This window comes from Pelmatolapia mariae, linkage group LG7 (genome assembly GCF_036321145.2).
Source record: "Pelmatolapia mariae isolate MD_Pm_ZW linkage group LG7, Pm_UMD_F_2, whole genome shotgun sequence".
NCBI classification, from domain to species: Eukaryota; Metazoa; Chordata; class Actinopteri; order Cichliformes; family Cichlidae; genus Pelmatolapia; species Pelmatolapia mariae.
This window is the reverse complement of record NC_086233.1, coordinates 45,835,340-45,852,757: the sequence shown is the minus strand read 5'-3', so window position 1 is coordinate 45,852,757 and position 17,418 is coordinate 45,835,340. Positions and strand designations below refer to the sequence as shown.

At 41.1% G+C, this 17,418-nt stretch overlaps 1 protein-coding gene across 2 annotated transcripts in view; it reads right to left on the bottom strand.

Annotated features, from left to right (window-relative positions):
• fbln1 (fibulin 1) overlaps positions 1-14,876 on the bottom strand; it is a 34,029-nt gene extending 19,153 nt beyond the window's left edge. Inside the window, exons 1-14 of one of the 2 annotated variants that reach the window (XM_063479274.1) lie at positions 14,593-14,876; positions 11,232-11,340; positions 9,448-9,577; positions 5,181-5,322; positions 4,668-4,727; positions 4,491-4,577; positions 4,179-4,316; positions 3,943-4,080; positions 3,010-3,153; positions 2,786-2,911; positions 2,479-2,604; positions 1,584-1,703; positions 975-1,106; positions 748-871 (exon numbers count right to left, since the gene is read on the bottom strand). In XM_063479274.1, the coding sequence (XP_063335344.1) occupies positions 748-871; positions 975-1,106; positions 1,584-1,703; positions 2,479-2,604; positions 2,786-2,911; positions 3,010-3,153; positions 3,943-4,080; positions 4,179-4,316; positions 4,491-4,577; positions 4,668-4,727; positions 5,181-5,322; positions 9,448-9,577; positions 11,232-11,340; positions 14,593-14,647 (1,631 nt within the window). In that variant the 5' untranslated portion in view covers positions 14,648-14,876. The remainder of the gene's footprint in view (positions 1-747; positions 872-974; positions 1,107-1,583; positions 1,704-2,478; positions 2,605-2,785; positions 2,912-3,009; positions 3,154-3,942; positions 4,081-4,178; positions 4,317-4,490; positions 4,578-4,667; positions 4,728-5,180; positions 5,323-9,447; positions 9,578-11,231; positions 11,341-14,592) is intronic. The other variant, XM_063479273.1, reaches the window with a different exon arrangement.
• Positions 14,877-17,418: the final 2,542 nt, after the last annotated feature.

Genomic DNA, 17,418 nt, shown 5'->3' with positions numbered 1-17,418 from the left:
AAAACGGGCAAAGAGAGAAAGAGAAAGGGAGATCAGGTGAAAATTTCATTTGCCGTGCATGGCATGCAGAGAAAGGAATTATCACTTTCAGTTATAGTGCCCTCTTTAGGATCATGCAAAACGTTCTGTCACTGGGTGCCTCCAAACAAGGGTGTGGGTGTACACATTCTCATCGTCATGTGCGCCAAAATTAAACTGAAAAACGCCCATATGCATGTCATCACTCGGAAACAGCAAAACATGCTACAGCCAGATTCATACTGAAATCATTCCAGCATTGAGCATACTGGACATGCAGGGGCTCTGATCCATATACAAACCAGGAGTGCTTTAAAAAGCCTGATATTACTGTATGTAAACTTAAAACTCTTTAGATGGTGACTGTTTCAAAGTTAACTATATGGAGCACAGACCGTGCTCTTTGAGTGTTGCATGAAACTATGTAACAAAACAGAAAATGTCCTGGTAATTGGTAATTTTCTGCCTTTTTTTTTTTAATGGTGATGGTCCATAAATAGTAATTGATAAATGCTAAATGCTAAAATTAAATATGTGGTTAAAAAAATACATGAAAAAAAATGTGAAATTTACTGTATTTTTACGAATTTGTTTTAATGTGTAATGAGGGTAAACTCATTCAATTTAATTCTGTCGTAACACAGAGAGCACAATCATAGTTATGCCTGTTCATAAACATGTCCCTGCTCAGCAAATAATCTGCACCCGGGACACGGTTCAAATACTCACGTCTCTCCGACCCGTCTGTAATTGTTCGGACACTCGAAAGACAGGCATCTGAATCCTCCCTGTACATTGAAGCAGCTTTGATTCTCTGTGCACGTATGGCTTCCTGTCACACATTCATCAATATCTGAAAGATAAAAAGGGTTTAAAAAGTCACTAACGTGATTTTTTTTCAAAGCTGGGGAAAAAGGGTCTCCAACAAACGCCACATGACATTACAGAGAGCTCACCCTGGCAGCTGCGCCCGTTTACTGCCAAGGTGTAGCCATTGACAGGGCAGGAACAGTGGAAACTGCCAGGCGTGTTGTGACAGCGGTAGGAGCAAATATGACCTCCAGTGGGCAGGGCACATTCATCTATATCTGGAAACGTCAAAGAAAAAGGTGAATTTGTAACACGTTCATTTTATTTATATACACATAGTAAGGGTGGCCAACCACCATTAATGTCTGATCCATATGTGCCACACATTAGCGTTCTCACATACGTCTCTGTCAGGTCATGTCTAGAAAAATTCAAGGCTGATCTGCATGTTTGAAGGTTCCTATTTGTGGAAATTCGGCTAATACCCCCAACTCGTCACAGCAGATGGCCGCCCTGGGTTCTGGCAGATGTTTCTTCCTGTTAAAAGGGAGTTTTTCCTTCTCACCATTGCCAAGTGCTTGTTAATAGGAGGTCATCTGATTATAAGGGTTTTTTCTGTTTTGTACTGCTATCCTTCTTTTATTGTAGGGTCTTTACCTTACAATGCGCCTCGAGGTTGTGATTTGGTGCTATACAATAAAATGTCAACTGAATTAAACTAAGTATCAGTTGCAGTTCACATGCTTCAACTTTACCTTCACAAGTAGTGCCATCTATGTCACTGAGCTGGTAGCCACGGCGGCAGTAACACTGGTAGGAACCGTACACATTGGCGCACTCTTGACTACATGGGGTGCTCTCACACTCGTTCAAATCTGCACAGAGAAAGTATCAAAGTTAGCATCAAAATGTATGCGTGCGTGTGTCCGCAATGCAATATTTACTTGTTCTTTATCCATAAATAGGTAACTATGAAAGCTACCTAAAAAATATGACTCCTAGATTGATGACTGGTAAAATGCTACATAGGCTGAAGATATACAGCAACATATTTCTTAAGTTAGACTTGATTACATGTTGGCGTTCATTTTGGCATAAGCCTGAGAACTATGACAACACTAGAGACAAAGATGGAAAAATGTTACCATCTTCTATCAGCTGTAGCTTTAATCAAAACCAAAAGTACCCCTGTCAACATGCCCAGTGTTGACAGGGGTATCTAGGTGTATCTGTTATCTCTTTGTTGGTCTTGTTCCAGCATTACCACAATAATGTTGGTCCAGGATCAACATTGCAACTGAATGCTTCCCTGATCCTGGACCAGTATTATTATGATATAGGAAAAACATCAACACTGGGATGTCAGATCATGCAGGATTTCTATTGTGTAAGTCAGAGGGGAGACATGTTATTGACTGTCCCTTATACTGTATGGCACCTTTCTTCTTTTAAAAAAAAAATCTAACATTCAGACCAACACTCCGTTGGATGCATCGGGGGCAAAAACGCATTTAGGAATGCATGGGGAGTAGGAGATTGATCCACAAAGATTCTGATTACCAGATGATCCACATCCGCCAACATAAACTCACTGTCTAGCCAACAGTATCTAGGCTCTATAAAGTCTCCCAAATTACTTGATTGTCTTACCATCACAATTTCTGCCGTCAGCAGCTAACGCGAAGCCTGTAGTGCAGCTACATTTGTAGGATCCCAAAGTATTCTCACACTTATGAGCACACAGACGACCAGGGTAATGCCTGCATTCATTGACATCTAAGACAAAAAGTCCAAAACTGACAAAGTAAGAAGCTGAAATTGTGACTTCAATGCTTATTTTAACTAGAAGTAGTACACACACATACATGCTGTGGGCATTTACATGCTCAGGATACACTTGGATTTAGCTACCAACGTAAGAACGCAAAGCAAAAAAAACAAAAAAAAAACAGTTTACCTTCACAAAGCCGAGTGATGCTATTGAACATGTAGCCAGCTTCACACTCACACCGGTAAGACCCCAACATGTTGAGGCACGCATGACCTCCACAGACATTTTCAGTGGTCTTACACTCATCGATATCTGTAAGCAGGGGTGCAAGCGACAGAGAACACCATGATATCCACCGCAGGTAGGCTAGTAAGACACTTTGCATGCAGGTATGATGAGCTCTTCCGTACCAACGCAGCGTGTGCCCTCTTCATTGAGGTGGTATCCTCGACCGCAGTTAACCGAGTTCCTCTGGCAGGTGTACGAGCCCACTGTGTTGACACAGATCTGCCCCCTGTTGCATGGACCTGTCTGGCTAACACATTCATTTATATCTGAAAACAGGAGCACAGACGACACAGATGTTACTCTAAATTTTAAAAATGTCATGATGTTCCAAGGTTTCTGTTATATTTTTTTCTTATCATGTCTTATATTGTTACATGATCAATTCCCTCATGTTTCTTATTTATTCAATGCTTCTTTTTGTGACCCGTTTATCTGTCTTAGTTTCCTTGACTTGTCTTCTTTTTCAGTTCCTATTTTAATTGGATCATTTCTATTCCTTGTGTGTGTCATTCATTTCAGCTGTTTGTCTTCTCGTGTAATGAGGCCCTGATTGCCTTGATTTAACCTGGTCTTGTTTCCTAATTAGTCCTCTGTCTATAATTTGGCTCCTCTCAATCAATGTAATGATGGCAGTGATTAACTTTACACCAGGTAATTTATTGCATGATGAGCTACAATCCACCCTAAAAACTTTTTTTTTTAAATTTAAGTCAATAAAATAAATAATTGATAAATCAAATTTGACCATAACGATGAGGACAGGTTTGAGTTTAATAGCGAGCCCCAAAAAGACCTAAGTCTAATTACATATCTGGAAATTTAACTGACTTAAGGCTTCAAGAACAGAAGTCTTAATGATGTTAATTTATTAAAGAGCATATGCCAGTCATCATATTGTTAAATATTTTGAAATTTACATTAATATGAGGACATTTTGAGGGAAGCAATTTAAGAATCTCAATATCCTTACAAGTGCTCAAGTAACGATCATAAGTGACAGCAGAGCTCTGTATGGGACACTTGGCCACAATAAATCTTTTGGTGCTAATGCTTACCAATACAGTTTCCAAGAGCATCCTGGATAAAGCCAGATCCACACTGAACTTTGGGCAGACAACGGAACGACCCCTGGGTGTTTTGGCATTGAAACTGCGGTCCACAGTTATGGATACCGGTCTCACACTCATCAATATCTGGATGAAGACATCACAGAAGAATTGCCTGTCAACACGCTATGAATAGCAGCCAAAAAAATACAGCAGATCAATGTCTCCCTACAAACAGCAGAGACCTTTGCAGTTGTTGCTGTCAGTGAGCTCATATCCTGTTCCACAGCTGACTTCTCTCTGGCAACGGAACGAGCCCTCCGTGTTGATGCAACGCTCTCCTCCCCGACAGTTGCTGGCTCCCACCAAACACTCGTTGATGTCTGAGAAAAAACAGGATAGACAGTAAAGGAATACATCACATGTCTCCTGCTGAGGCTCTGTTGTGCTAGTCTTTTCTAGTAGAAAAGTATTTTCTTTATCACCAAAAACAGTCCTGATATTAAAATATAAGACTGAAATCATTACATATATATAACAATACAAAAGGACCTTACCCTCACAGCTCTTTCCATCTGGTTTGAGTTTATAGCCTTTGAAACAGGCACAAGTGTCATTCCCCACACAGCGATGAGCACACTTCCCTAAGAGGCACCACAGAAACATTAATATCTGATCCGCGCTTTTTAACGCAAGTGCAGAAATCACAATTGTTAGCTTTTATTATGCTTTACCATTGCACTGATTATTTAACGCTGAATCTCCATTTTCAGTTGTCTCGTCCTTGTTAGGCACTGCAAGAGAGAGAAAAAAGCATGCTTATTCATGCACTCTTAACACCTTATGCATGAAATCTTTTGGCACAACATTGTGTTACTAGTGAACTTCTGACTTTGATGGTCATTAAATTCCTTATTTTATCCAGTCCAAAAGCTCATAATCAGCATGCTGAATCTTACCCATTTCCACATTAATGTTCAGTAGCTGAACCTAAGCTGCTTTATATTATGAGCTAAGAAAATGAGCATGCAATGACCATAAGCGTCCACTAGGGGGCGGTGTAGTCTTATGTTTGACACCAGTAGTCCTCCTATTTCTACTTCTAATTATTTTGTTGACTTGCATAGGTTTTCACTTACTTTAATCCACTTTTTTATGCCCACTCTACTTTAAATTACATATTTTGTTTGTTTTATCAAAAAAAAATAAAAGAAACTGCCTCCTGCAGGATTGCATTTTTTACCCACGTTCTCTCTGATGCGCTGTGGCTCCTTCCACACAGCAGGCCCGGGACACCAGATTGCACTGATGGCCAACAGATAGGTTGTGGTCACAGGGTAGGCCAAGCTCATGGGCTGTTTTACCCAGAGTACAACAGTCACAGCACATCTATCGAAAACAACACAGTATTAGAGAACTTAGCAGCATAGACATGAAAAATTTGCAAATAATTGAAAGAAAACAAAATACAGATCTTTTCAGGATATTGTGTACCAGCAGAGGTAAAACAAAAATGAAGAAGAGCAGACAGAGGGTTGGTATGCTGGCTGGTTAAAGAAGTGAGACAGCCTTTTAAACCGACAGCTGAGAATAAGTTGCTTTAGACAGACAGCCAAGCTCTCAATCAACCAGACAGACAGAAAAAGAGCTTTTTTGAGACGATATGCCAACTGGCAGGCTTCAGACGGGACCAGAAAGGCAGTCAGTCAGTTAGAAAAAGAGAACACAGAGGGAGACAGTGATGAGATGACATCAACCCCCCTCTCCCTAATGCACGCTCAGTCAATCATTATGACAGCCCGGTAATGTCAGTTATGGACAAGAAAGGTGGGGAGTGTGACAGATGGGCATGTTTTGGCAATTTGGTTATGCAGCTGGAATCTGACTGTGTGTGCGGTGGTGCACACGTGCAGCGTTTGTAGCGACTGCGAGACTGAACACACGCCAAGGAGAGCAACTGTAAGAGTTGTGTACCAGTAGTGGCTGACTGCTACTCTCTGTGTTTGTTTGTGTGTGCTTGTTTATGTGTGGGTATATGCCTGTGTGGCCTTGACTGCTAGAAAACGTTTTGTTCTTAGGACTCTTTTAGTGTAAACCACTCACAACAAGCACACAAACACACTCCTGAACAGTTCGCACAAACAACTGCTTTATATCTTATCTTTGAGCAGCTTTTTCTTGCTTCTCCCATGCTTGCTTAGAGTAAGTGGCCTTTTTATTAGTTTCATATGTGAAACATCAATACAGCATTCTACTATCATCACTGCAAATCTTACAAAACACAATAATGCAGTTTCTAAATTGAAAACATAAAACCTTATGCAGACAGCACATTGAAGCAAATCCCCTTTTCTTCTCTCTGAATGATTAGAGAAAGTACAACATTATTTTCACAGATATTGTCATTATTTATCATTTAAACGTACATTTTGTTCTGTCCATCTCGCATCAGCATGCTGTCTTTTTCCTTGAGAACACACAGATTATTTGAAGAAGCTCGGAGTTATGGAGTAAGCCGCCCACAGTCCTGATTTCTTTCTTGTCAATCTGATGTCCTCCATATCAAGTAAATGATTTTATATCCACCACTGTAGCCAGTGTTTGTGGAGTTTTGCACATTTGAGACATATTTTCACACAGGAACTATGTAAGCACCTACAGATTTTAAGCATATTTGAAAATGTGCATATTTTTCTCAAGCTTCTCGTGTTCCTTCTTCCCGATGTTGGGAAGGTCCACAGCTGTCTTTCTCTTCGTGTCCACCGCTACTATGTCCGGTTGGTTAGTCATCACCAGTTTGTCAATGCATTTCTCAATCATCCTTGGGGACGTGACCTATTTTGACCTCTGGACTTCCAGGCCATAATCGGCAGAGATATTCCTGTATACTATGCCAGCCACTTGGTTCATTTGTGCTGCCAGATGCTCATAGAGTTACAGTTACTTTCTTTAGCCCGTAAGTGTGACTCATGTCAGGGCCTGGTACTGTCTAACGCTTCATGCTTGAGACTCTTTCTTGGATGTCTGCCGCTGTGATGGTTACTGGATCCTGTTCAGGGAAGTTGCTGTGGTCTTCTCTTAGCTCCACTAGCCACTGAGCATTGTTGTTATGTGTTGCAACCCCGTGGTGGTGTTATTCTCATATTGTTTTCGCGCTACTAAAGATGCTCCAGATTTTAAGCATTTTAATTTCACAAAAAGGGTGTGACAGGAGAAACTTTGTAAAACAACTTGAAAGCACTGTAGAGAAAATGATTTTTGTAAGTGCATCATCATAGCATGCTGGCAGCCATGCCAGCAGCAGCAGCAGAGAGAGGAACACAGAGCAGCTGATGTTTGCCAGCATAGAAGAGGTTCTGGTAAATATGGAAAGTAATCAGCTTTTGTTATGTGTTAAGGTTGGCTCGTTTTCCCTCATCAGAGCTACGCTGCTAATTTTATTTTAAAGCATATTTGTAGCATGCAGTGGCTGTGTGGGGCTACAACACCTTCAAAAGCTTCTATGCAGTATATAGTAGATCACAACTAAACTGTTAATGGATAGAAATTCTAGACCAATTTCTTTATTAAGTAATTTATCAAAATACTTCTGAAAGACATAAAACCAGTTAAAGGGAACTAATGAAGGTGAGAAAAAGAATGCATTTAAATCTGTAATCAAAGATGAAGCAGAACTTACACAAGCCTAGTTTTGTGTAAAAGTAAAGATTTTCATGCTAGTTATAAACAGTGTTGGGAAGGTTACTTTTAAAATGTATTCCATTACAGAATACCGAATACATGCCCCAAAATGTATTCTGTAACGTATTCCGTTACGTTACTCAATGAGGGTAACGTATTCTGAATACTTTGGATTACTTAATATATTATCATGTTGTTTACAACTACGTGAATGTACTATTGCTGTGATTTATTACTGATACTGAAGGTCCGCGGCTCCGAACCGTAGTAAAGGGACATCTGGCTAATACGTCGGGTTCCGTGTCGGGCTCGTAGCTGAAAACTAGCTTTACTTTGTTGTCTGGGTCAACTTTGCTAGCGAGAGACAGAGAGAGGCGTTGAAAGGCTGCTCCAACGGAACTTATTTTTTCCGGAGGAAAACACGAACACAGTGTACAGTTGAGTCTTAATAGCTTACAAATGGGCTCGTCAGGCACTCTTCTTGGCTGCAGTGGTTATTATTATATTTACATGCTTCCAGCTCCCGTTTTTGCTCCGTGACAGCTCATACTTTTCCTTTTTCTCCCTCCCTCGCTCACAGACACATAACGTGTATGGTAGTCCATTCTCACTGCAGCACGGACTACACTGCCCATGAGGCTACATTCTTTAGGGCCATGCCTGTAGCATTCTGCCTTTTAGCTTAGCACAACAACAACAACAAAAAAGCGCTCTCTCACCCAGGAAACACGCAGAGAGAGAGAGCGTCACCCTGTAACCATGGCAACCGTAACGCTGCCGCCTGGAACAACAGAACATAGCTGTCAAACAAACCCAAACAGTCCTGACCCGCGACAATATGAAACAGGAAAGTACCGCCGTGTAATCCATTTATTTCAACAAAGTAACTGTATTCTGAATACCACCTTTTTAAACGGTAACTGTAACGGAATACAGTTACTCATATTTTGTATTCTAAATACGTAACGGCGGTACATGTATTCCGTTACTCCCCAACACTGGTTATAAAGCTCACTAATAATGAGGTTATATTGGATTGTAACCCCGTAAATGACTATTTATTTCAATTAATTTAAAACAAATGGGAACATTTCTCTATAATGTTGATGTTTGGTGCAATAGCTATGCCTAATCATCTTCACTGTTTTGGTCCTTTTGTTTCTAAAGGTTGACTTTAGTGGTGGTTTTGATTTTCCTGAAGGAGACACCCTCATTACTCATCGAGTTACGCCACTGACCAGCCAGTCGGTGGCAAACAGTCTGTTGATGACACATTTTGGATTGCTCAGATCACTTGGATCCCCAGAGGAATAGGTAATAAAAAAGTCCTGGTACCAGGTACTTCCATCTAATGGAAAACCCTGCAAACCGTGGCGAGCCGACCTGAGTAGCTACTAATGGAAAAGGGACTTAAAATTACAAGAAAGTCTGGCTTCTTGGAAGCAAAACATAAGGAAACCAAGGGTACTATATGTATATAGTACATATAGAATGAAAATAAAGGCAAGAATTTGCCTGAGTTTGGTTAAGAAGCATTTCAAATCTGAAAGGTGCTTGGATATGCGCTGGTGAAATATTCCACAGTTACAGTTTAATTTATAATCTAGCAACAAGTTTCATTCCTCCCTACAGTGACATGCCTCATCCTGCTGAACAACACACACACACACCCACACACACACCCACACACATAGAGATATACAACACTGCTCTCATCAATCACTTGCCATAATCATCGTCCAACAAAGTGGTGAAAGAAGTTTTTTGGTGATTTACTTTTCTGTTTTGTCATTTCTATTAGCAAAACACTCATATACACTCATACAAACGCACCTTTGTAGTCTTGGTGTCGCAGGTGTTGGTGAATAAAGAATCGCAGGCCCCCTGGTCTTTGGCAATGTTGATACCATTGGTGCACATTTTATCCTCGAGCACTGTTACACAGCACTGCTCCTGCACTATCCTGTCAGCAAGAAAAAATACAAAACACAGGTGGTGCATTTACTCTCTGCTCTATCAATAATTGGCTTATGGCAAAGCAAATCTGTCTTAGAAGTGCAGCTCATTAAAATCGGCCCGAGGCGAGCCTAAAGGGGATCTCATGTCACACTGAAAACTGACGAATGACTGGGCTGAGTAAGTCTAGAATGAGCTCAGCGATGGACACTCCAAATGTATTGTGTTTGCAATGCTGACAGCTCTCTGAGGACTGTTCAGATTGTTTAAGACCCAAGTTAAACCAAAGATTTCAGTCCCAAGCTGCACATTTGTCCAAAAATATCTCCATATTCTTTTGATGCAGTGACTTGCAGAGCAAAATTACTAAAACAAACCTCATCCTACATTCAGACCCTATAAAAACAACAAACAAAAAAAAGCAGAACAGCAGAGGCCCTAATCGGCTGACTAACATTTGCCAGTATCTGTAGTTTACTTGCAGCCACAATGACATCACCGGGACAGAATCAGTCCACCATTTCTTAAGAATTTGGTGACACAGTGAGGGTTTGAGAAATAGCCATAACCATAAAATGAGTAACATCTTGATACAGGATGTATCGTAATTGACCTTCACCTCTGAGATCCCCTTAGGATTAGCATAACACAAATCTTCTGCAAGAATTATTTAAAAAATGACAATAGCTGTTTAATTGGGAAAAGCAGTACTGGGAAGCAGCCAGCCCAATCTGACAAAAGAGTGTTATCATAAAAATATGTTTTACTAAATGTTTCTGTTCAGATCAGATTTCGTTGTATTGTCTAACTGTCTGCCCAATCAGTTAAGGGAGCAGAGGGGAGGTTGACTGTTCCTCCCTGGTCTGGATCTCTTTCTCCCTGCAGTTTTACAAGACAAAAAAACATAACAAACCAAGTTTTTTTTTATCAACTCTTACCAGAAACCTTTTTCCACATAAACCACTCGAGATCCGAAAGTCACAACAAGGTACACGCCTCCTCTGCAGAACCTTTTAAGGGCACAGTAGCGTGCTCCTGTTTTCCTTTTACCATTTTTCTCCTGTTTTTTTTTTTTTTTCTTTCTTCTTACGTTGGTGTCTGAAGTAATCGCTCAGATTTCCTGTTATTCCCTCCCTCTATGTCGGATTTCACCTCTAAGGTATTTCCTGGGTTTTGAAAAAGCCCCTCTTCTGACCCCCCTCACCTTTTTCCACCCCTAAATATTACCCTGCTACCCCCACAAATCCCTGCCCCTTTTCCTCTCCACTCCTCACACTATAATTTAGACAAATTTGGGATCGCTTACAGTGGCTATGGCAAATGTGTTTGCCATCAGTTTGGCTTATAGGCCCTGAACCTGTGGCAGCACACCTTCTATGGTTACCAGCAGACGTGTTATTATCCCATCACTATTAGCGCTTCCTGCTCTCACGTGAAGTGAATAATGTGCCTAGAGATTTATGGGAGCAAGGTAAAGTGATCTCATATTAAGGGCATTTAGACATTTCCTTAATATCCAGCACATGCCAAATCACTTGGGCCCAGTACCATGGATAGAAAATATGATTTTGACAAAGAAATGCAGCATTTAACAGCTTGGAAGTCTATAAACTACCCCACTTAAACCTAACAGAGCAAAGTAGCAGACAGCAGCGGCTTACCTGCATGTGGTTGACTCAGAGATAAGGGGCAGGGATGCACAGTCTTCATGATCGGTGCCATGCTTTTGCCCATTTTTACAGCAGTCCTCCATTGAGATTTGTTCTGCTCCTATTAAAAACAACATTGTTTTTACCTTTGCATGTACAAACAGGTGAATCACAACAGGCCCCACATTATAGTGCTGGCCACCTGCCTGCCTACACACACACACACACACACACACACCAAGTGCCTAAACACACTGTGCCTCAAATATATATCAGATGGCAAACTTCTGAGCATCATTTGAGGGAAATGAGCAACATTTATCTGATGAGCATTTGTCTTTCAGCAAGACCAAACAGTTTTTATTAATTGAGCTATGATGATCTGTTTTTTGTCTCTCTTTCCTAAACAAAAGACAATCCTGCTATTGTGACCCAAGACAAATTGTATAGCAAATAACAAAATTCAGAGTCTGTTTGACGAAATGAAAAAAAGCCTTGAGAGATTTTTTTGTTTGTTTTTTGCCAAAGACAATGAATGATGGATATGTTTTTGCAGAACCACATGAGGCCTTTTGACTGGAGCGCGACCAACTCTGTGGTAATCTGGCTGTTTATTCACGTGGATTAGAGAGTCTGGAATGCTTCGACTCTCTAAACAATCAGCCGTAACAATTACATCAAGCACGTTCGTTTGCCTGTGGTTAGTGTGTTATATGCCAAACGTGAAATAGCTTTGGCAGATCCACGTCTTGGGCTTTTTTTCAGGTTTTTTGTTGCCTGTGTCTCAAACCAAGATCAGTCTACAAAATTGACATTAATCATCGTTATTTCCCCCCTGAGAGGAAAAAGAGAAAACAAATATTGAATTATCCAGAATAGTGATTGTGAAATACCTCAAACAGAACCATCTGCGTCTAGCAGGAGTAAGCAAGATCAGATAATAAGTTAGATTAGGTAGGTAGCGAGGGAGGACAAGTGTCTGGAATTGCAGTCCACAGTTTTATAGATTTGCTGCCCTCTCCCAGAGGTGCAGGAGGAATGTTTTATTATGGCCATTAAATCAAACTAGTCAAGCTGAGGCGAAAGCGGGAATAGTTGTTATCACAAACAGTCTGCACACTGGTAAACCTCGTGGAAACACAACGCAAGAGTTGCTGTAAAACTTAATTTCTCAGGTTCATCACAAGTTTCTATAAGTCCCGCTTAAAATCTAGAACTAATATGAGGAGAAGCATAACAATGACACAAGAAAGAGTTCTCTAAAAAAAAAACTGTGGCCATTCCTACTACAGAAAGGAGGTTTAACCTGGTAGAAAGGAGTGAATATGGATATAGGATTTATTGGTAGACAGGCACATTAGCTGACTCACTACTGACTTCTGGAAGTCTGGCACGTCACAGTATTCTCTGGCCAATAAACCTTGTAGCAGCTGGATGAAATGAGATGACATTTTAAAAGCTTTTCACATGGACCTACCAAGCAGGCTCCCCCAGCCTCTCTCTCTCTCTGTTTCTGTCTCTCGCTCACTGACTTAATTTGTTTTCTGAATGTGTAAGTAAAAACGGGGTTTTCCAAAAAAGCTAGGAAAACAAAACTGTGCTCACAAGAGGCTGAAAATATGGATGTTTATTAACAACACTGAATCCTATTTAAATGACCCCTGTGCATATGTGTAATGTTTTGGGTTTTTTTGACCACTTCCAGTAACTGACACCATCTTGTCAAAACACATGATTTGTATTAGAACTGGAAAGGCATCCAAGAGGTACACTTCCAGAGTCCAAAAAAATGAACTAATCCTAAACTCTTTCTCTTCGGGAGCTTAGTCAGTGCATTTTAAATGCCAGGAACAGTTGGTCACTTATTCTAAACTTCCCCCAGCGATCTGTTCTGGACTTTTCCCCTCACAGTAGCGTTCTGCTGATAACTAACTCTAACCCACTAGGCATCACTGACTCATTCCTTTGCTACCGCTGTCTGCTGACTTGAAAACCTAAAATTGAAAGACCAGAAGTGCTTTAAAACTGCATGGCTTCTTGTCTTTTATCAAAAAGAAGAAGAAGAAGAAGCAAACCAGGCACAGCTGTGCTCTGGTTTAGATACAGCCTGCCATAATTCTCAGTCTCCTCGGTGCATTGTCTGTCTGGAGAGGGCTAATTTCCATTTTGGATGATGTTGCTAGCTGTGAGGGCCATTCTGTCTTGGCAGAGCAGCACATGTCTTGTCTGCGTCTAGACACCTCATGTAAACAAGGCTTAATGAGCCTACTCGGAGCCCCGCCTAGACAGAGGAGCTGGCCTCAGACAGACATCACAACATAGAAGTGTGCATCTCTTTCATAGGCACCACTCAAAGCTTACATGTGGAAGCTTCTTCCAATCTTACTGATATATACAAAAGGCTGAAACAGAAGTCGAGCTTATCTATCTGGAACACATATGGCTATGCAGTTGGTTGAGCTGATACTCAGCAGATCTGCAGAAAGACCTGCAACACAACCCCCTACAGAGAAGGCAGCTGAGAGAAAGGTCCCCCTGCTGACTGTGAAATTGCCCCGTGTGTGACCACAGCACAGTGGGCTTTTTAAGACACGGCTAGTCTTATGATTTGGTGACCCTGCTGTGAGGCTCAAGTATAAATCTCACCCTTCTGTCTAGGACCACCCTGCCCTGGTGAGATACTGGTTGCTCTTACAGAGCATCACAGCACATACCAAGGCACTCGGCCTTTGACTTGCAGGGCAGAGAGTGAAGAAACCTCAGGCAGGGATGACTTTTGCTTCACAACTGGTGTGAAACTACATTTTAACACTCTCCATGTGGGGTAACATATCATCACTTCATGGAATGGAGTGATTCCACTCCACAGTGTAACTAAATAAAACACAGTAGTGAGAGGGTTAAAGGTAGAAAAGGTTAACTGTAAAGTTCTGTAGTTGTGGGTTTTGTTGATGCAGTGCACAAAAAGTTGGAAAATGGTTTAGATGGCACTTTATATGGCCACAGTGCTACTTATTGTACATTGTAAGTGGTAATAAAAAAGAAACAGAGGAAAAACAATGATTCTAAACAATAGTTTCAATCTTTTAATTTGAGATGTTCAAGCCTTAGCAATTTTAATAAAGACCTGCAACACTTTGAAGCACCCACCTTTGCAAACTTTGCTTTCATCACATGCCCCAACTAGCCCCCAGACAAATGCATCACTTCCCCAAGTATCACCCTTTAGCCTGTTATCTGTCTGCTTCTTACTTTGAGTACTTTAAAGTGAAGCTGCCATGCAATATGCGCTATTCATCCAAATCACTGTCACATGCACAGTCCCACTGCTTGGCTCACCTCGCAGCAGTGATACCCAGCTTCTCACGCTTACCTTGGCCAAGAAGAACTCCGAACAGAGAGCAAAGCAGCGCTACGCGCAGACCCATTGAAAGAGGTGAGACTCAAAGTATCAAAAACTGGAGAGAAACAGACGTGGACGAGGTGGACTTTCCGATGCTGGTTGTTCCGCGGGGATGTGTGAAAAAAACTGCAGTGCTCCCTTAAAAAAAGATGAAGAAGAAGAAGCTAGACTGGGGAAAGAAGTGGATTTGATGGAGCTGAGAGTCGCAGTTGCAGCTTGACTGAAGGAATGAGCGTCTAATTACGGCACCGCGAGGGGCGGGCTGAGGGCCACAGGCGCACACTTACTGCTTATCTTTTTTGTGTGGCTTATTTCAAACCACATCGCAGTTAAAGTTTATGATTACAATATATAATTTACAGGTAGTATATTTGAGTGTACAAAAGAGCTGTCGTTTTAAAATACCTCCTATTGCAGATCCTTTTTTTTAAGTGTCTTGAAGCAACATCTGAAAAACTGCCTCTGGAGATGGGACTCGCAGTCATCTTCGGGCTACTGTACCGTGAAGTGTGCGCGCACACATGGAAACTGCACTTCCATCAATGGCAGAGCAGAGTATTTCTGCCTGTGACTAATGACTGTAGTGATTACCCAACATCTGGAGCTGGTTTGGGGGTATTTTAAAAATGTGTTGTGGCTATGTCCAGACTGTAAGCCTTGAAACCTTCCTTCCTCTGAGGAAATAAGGGGAATAAAAAATAAATAAATATTTTCACTACCACTAACTGCTGTTATTCGCTGTTATTTCTGAGTTTGGTGCACTTAAAGAGACCTAAGACCTGGCTCTGTGACACCCCCTCCTCCCAACCCATCCCACCCTTAATATTGTATCTTCACAGCAGTGTCACGGGTCCCTGCAGTCCTACTATAAAGCTTAATTTTCTATAGTAATGTGAATGAATTCAATCTTCCCTAAGTGTGCCACATGTGTGCAATCAACATCAGTCAAAGTGATCACAAGCTGTGAAAAGTGGCTACATATAAACAAGTCACAGACGCATGCACTCACACACGTCTACCAGAACTGGCAAGAAGTGGAGAAATAATTGATATAGTGCTTTATAAACATTTTGTACCAACTAAGACCCTCTGCAAATTCAATCAGTCTACTGGCTCTGGGCATTGTGACAGAGAGAGATTAAATGATCTTCTAATCAAAGCCATATGGCTCCTCCACCACCACCAGTCTAACCAACAAGAAACACCACCAAGGGCTTGATATAAGGACACCACAGGCGTATAAAAAAGGCCACAGGTATATGACTGTCATAAAAGGATAACTGCCCTTTTAAATGTGTAGTGCTGATGATCTGTGTCTTGATCTCTTTGTGCTTCCGTCCACTACAGTGTGTATTTTCTGCTAGTACTCTGACAATCTCTCTGTAAAAGTACATTTTAATACAGCACACTGGTGTTTTGAATGTTGTAGCCCATTTAATAGCATAAACAAATTGCAAATTCTTGGCAGTTCTCTTTCATTTCACTATACCACACCAGTTTTACAGAGGTGGGTAACTGGGGTAAGTTGTTAAAAATCCACAGCTTCCTTTCTCAGTATATGTATCAAATTGCAATATTTCTAATATAATATTTTTGAAAATGGGCTTTATATTATAAACAAGCTTTGGGGGAAATTGTTTGAGCAGGTAATCCATCACAGAAAGGTTTTGTCTCTTTTTTATTTCCTCCTTTTTCACTGCACCTGCATGGAAAATGGGAAATATTTTTGAATCAACCTGCACTTGGACACTACAGTACAGCAATTAGACCCTGCCACAAGTAAAAGCAGACATGGTGGGGTGGATTTTGTAATGGATTACCAAATCATTTGGCAAAATAAGCAAAGTCTAGTATCAGCAAGACAGGAAAAAAAGTTGCTATAAATCCTAAACAGTGTCATCAAAAAGTATTTGGCCCCTTCCTGATTTCTTTGTGTTACTTTCTCACAGAAACATAAACGTCTACAACGCAGGACTTTGTTGTGTTCTCAACGTGTGGGTTAAGCCTCTACTAGCAGTGCATATGTAGTTCTTGGAGACCTCTATGAGCCAAGGATCTAGGAGGGTTATCACAATAACAAAGGCAATTACTTTTTCACACAGTCAGGTATGTTTGGATAGATTTTTTTTTTTACCTTAATAAAGATACTTATTTAAAAATTGCAATTTTTTTTCTTTCTCATAGTTACCACTGTTGCTTCACTCAAGGACATGAGTTTAACTCCACCATCTGGCCTTTCAGTGTGGAGTTTGCATGTTCTCCCCATGTTTGCATGGGTTGTCTCTGGGTACTCTGCCTTCCTCCTTCTCGCCAAAGACATGGAGTTAGTGGGGTTGGGTTAATTGGTGATTCCAAATTGCCCATAGGTGTGATTGTAAGTATGAATGGTTTTCTGTCTCTATGTCAGACTGTTGACCTGTCCAGGGTGTACCCCACCTCTTGCCCTATGGCAATTAGGAAAGGCTCCAGCTCCCCCCAGCAGCAACCCCCCCCCCCCCCCCCCGGATTTGGTTTTTACTCTAGTTATTTTCATCTATTGTTAAAATGTGTTTGATGATCTGAAACATGTAACAAATATGCAAAAAAAAAAAAGGGGGGGGGGGTGCTTTGTGTGCTGTGTACTCTACCTTTGGGTTAAGACTGTAGTACTACTATAGTAAAGCATATGTAGTTCCTGGAGTCCTCTATCAGCCAAAGACGTAGCAACCCCTTCTTAGAATTATCACAACAACAACAAAGGGCAAGCCTTTAGTGCTGACCAATCCTAATCTTATCTAATAAGAGATAATATGCCAT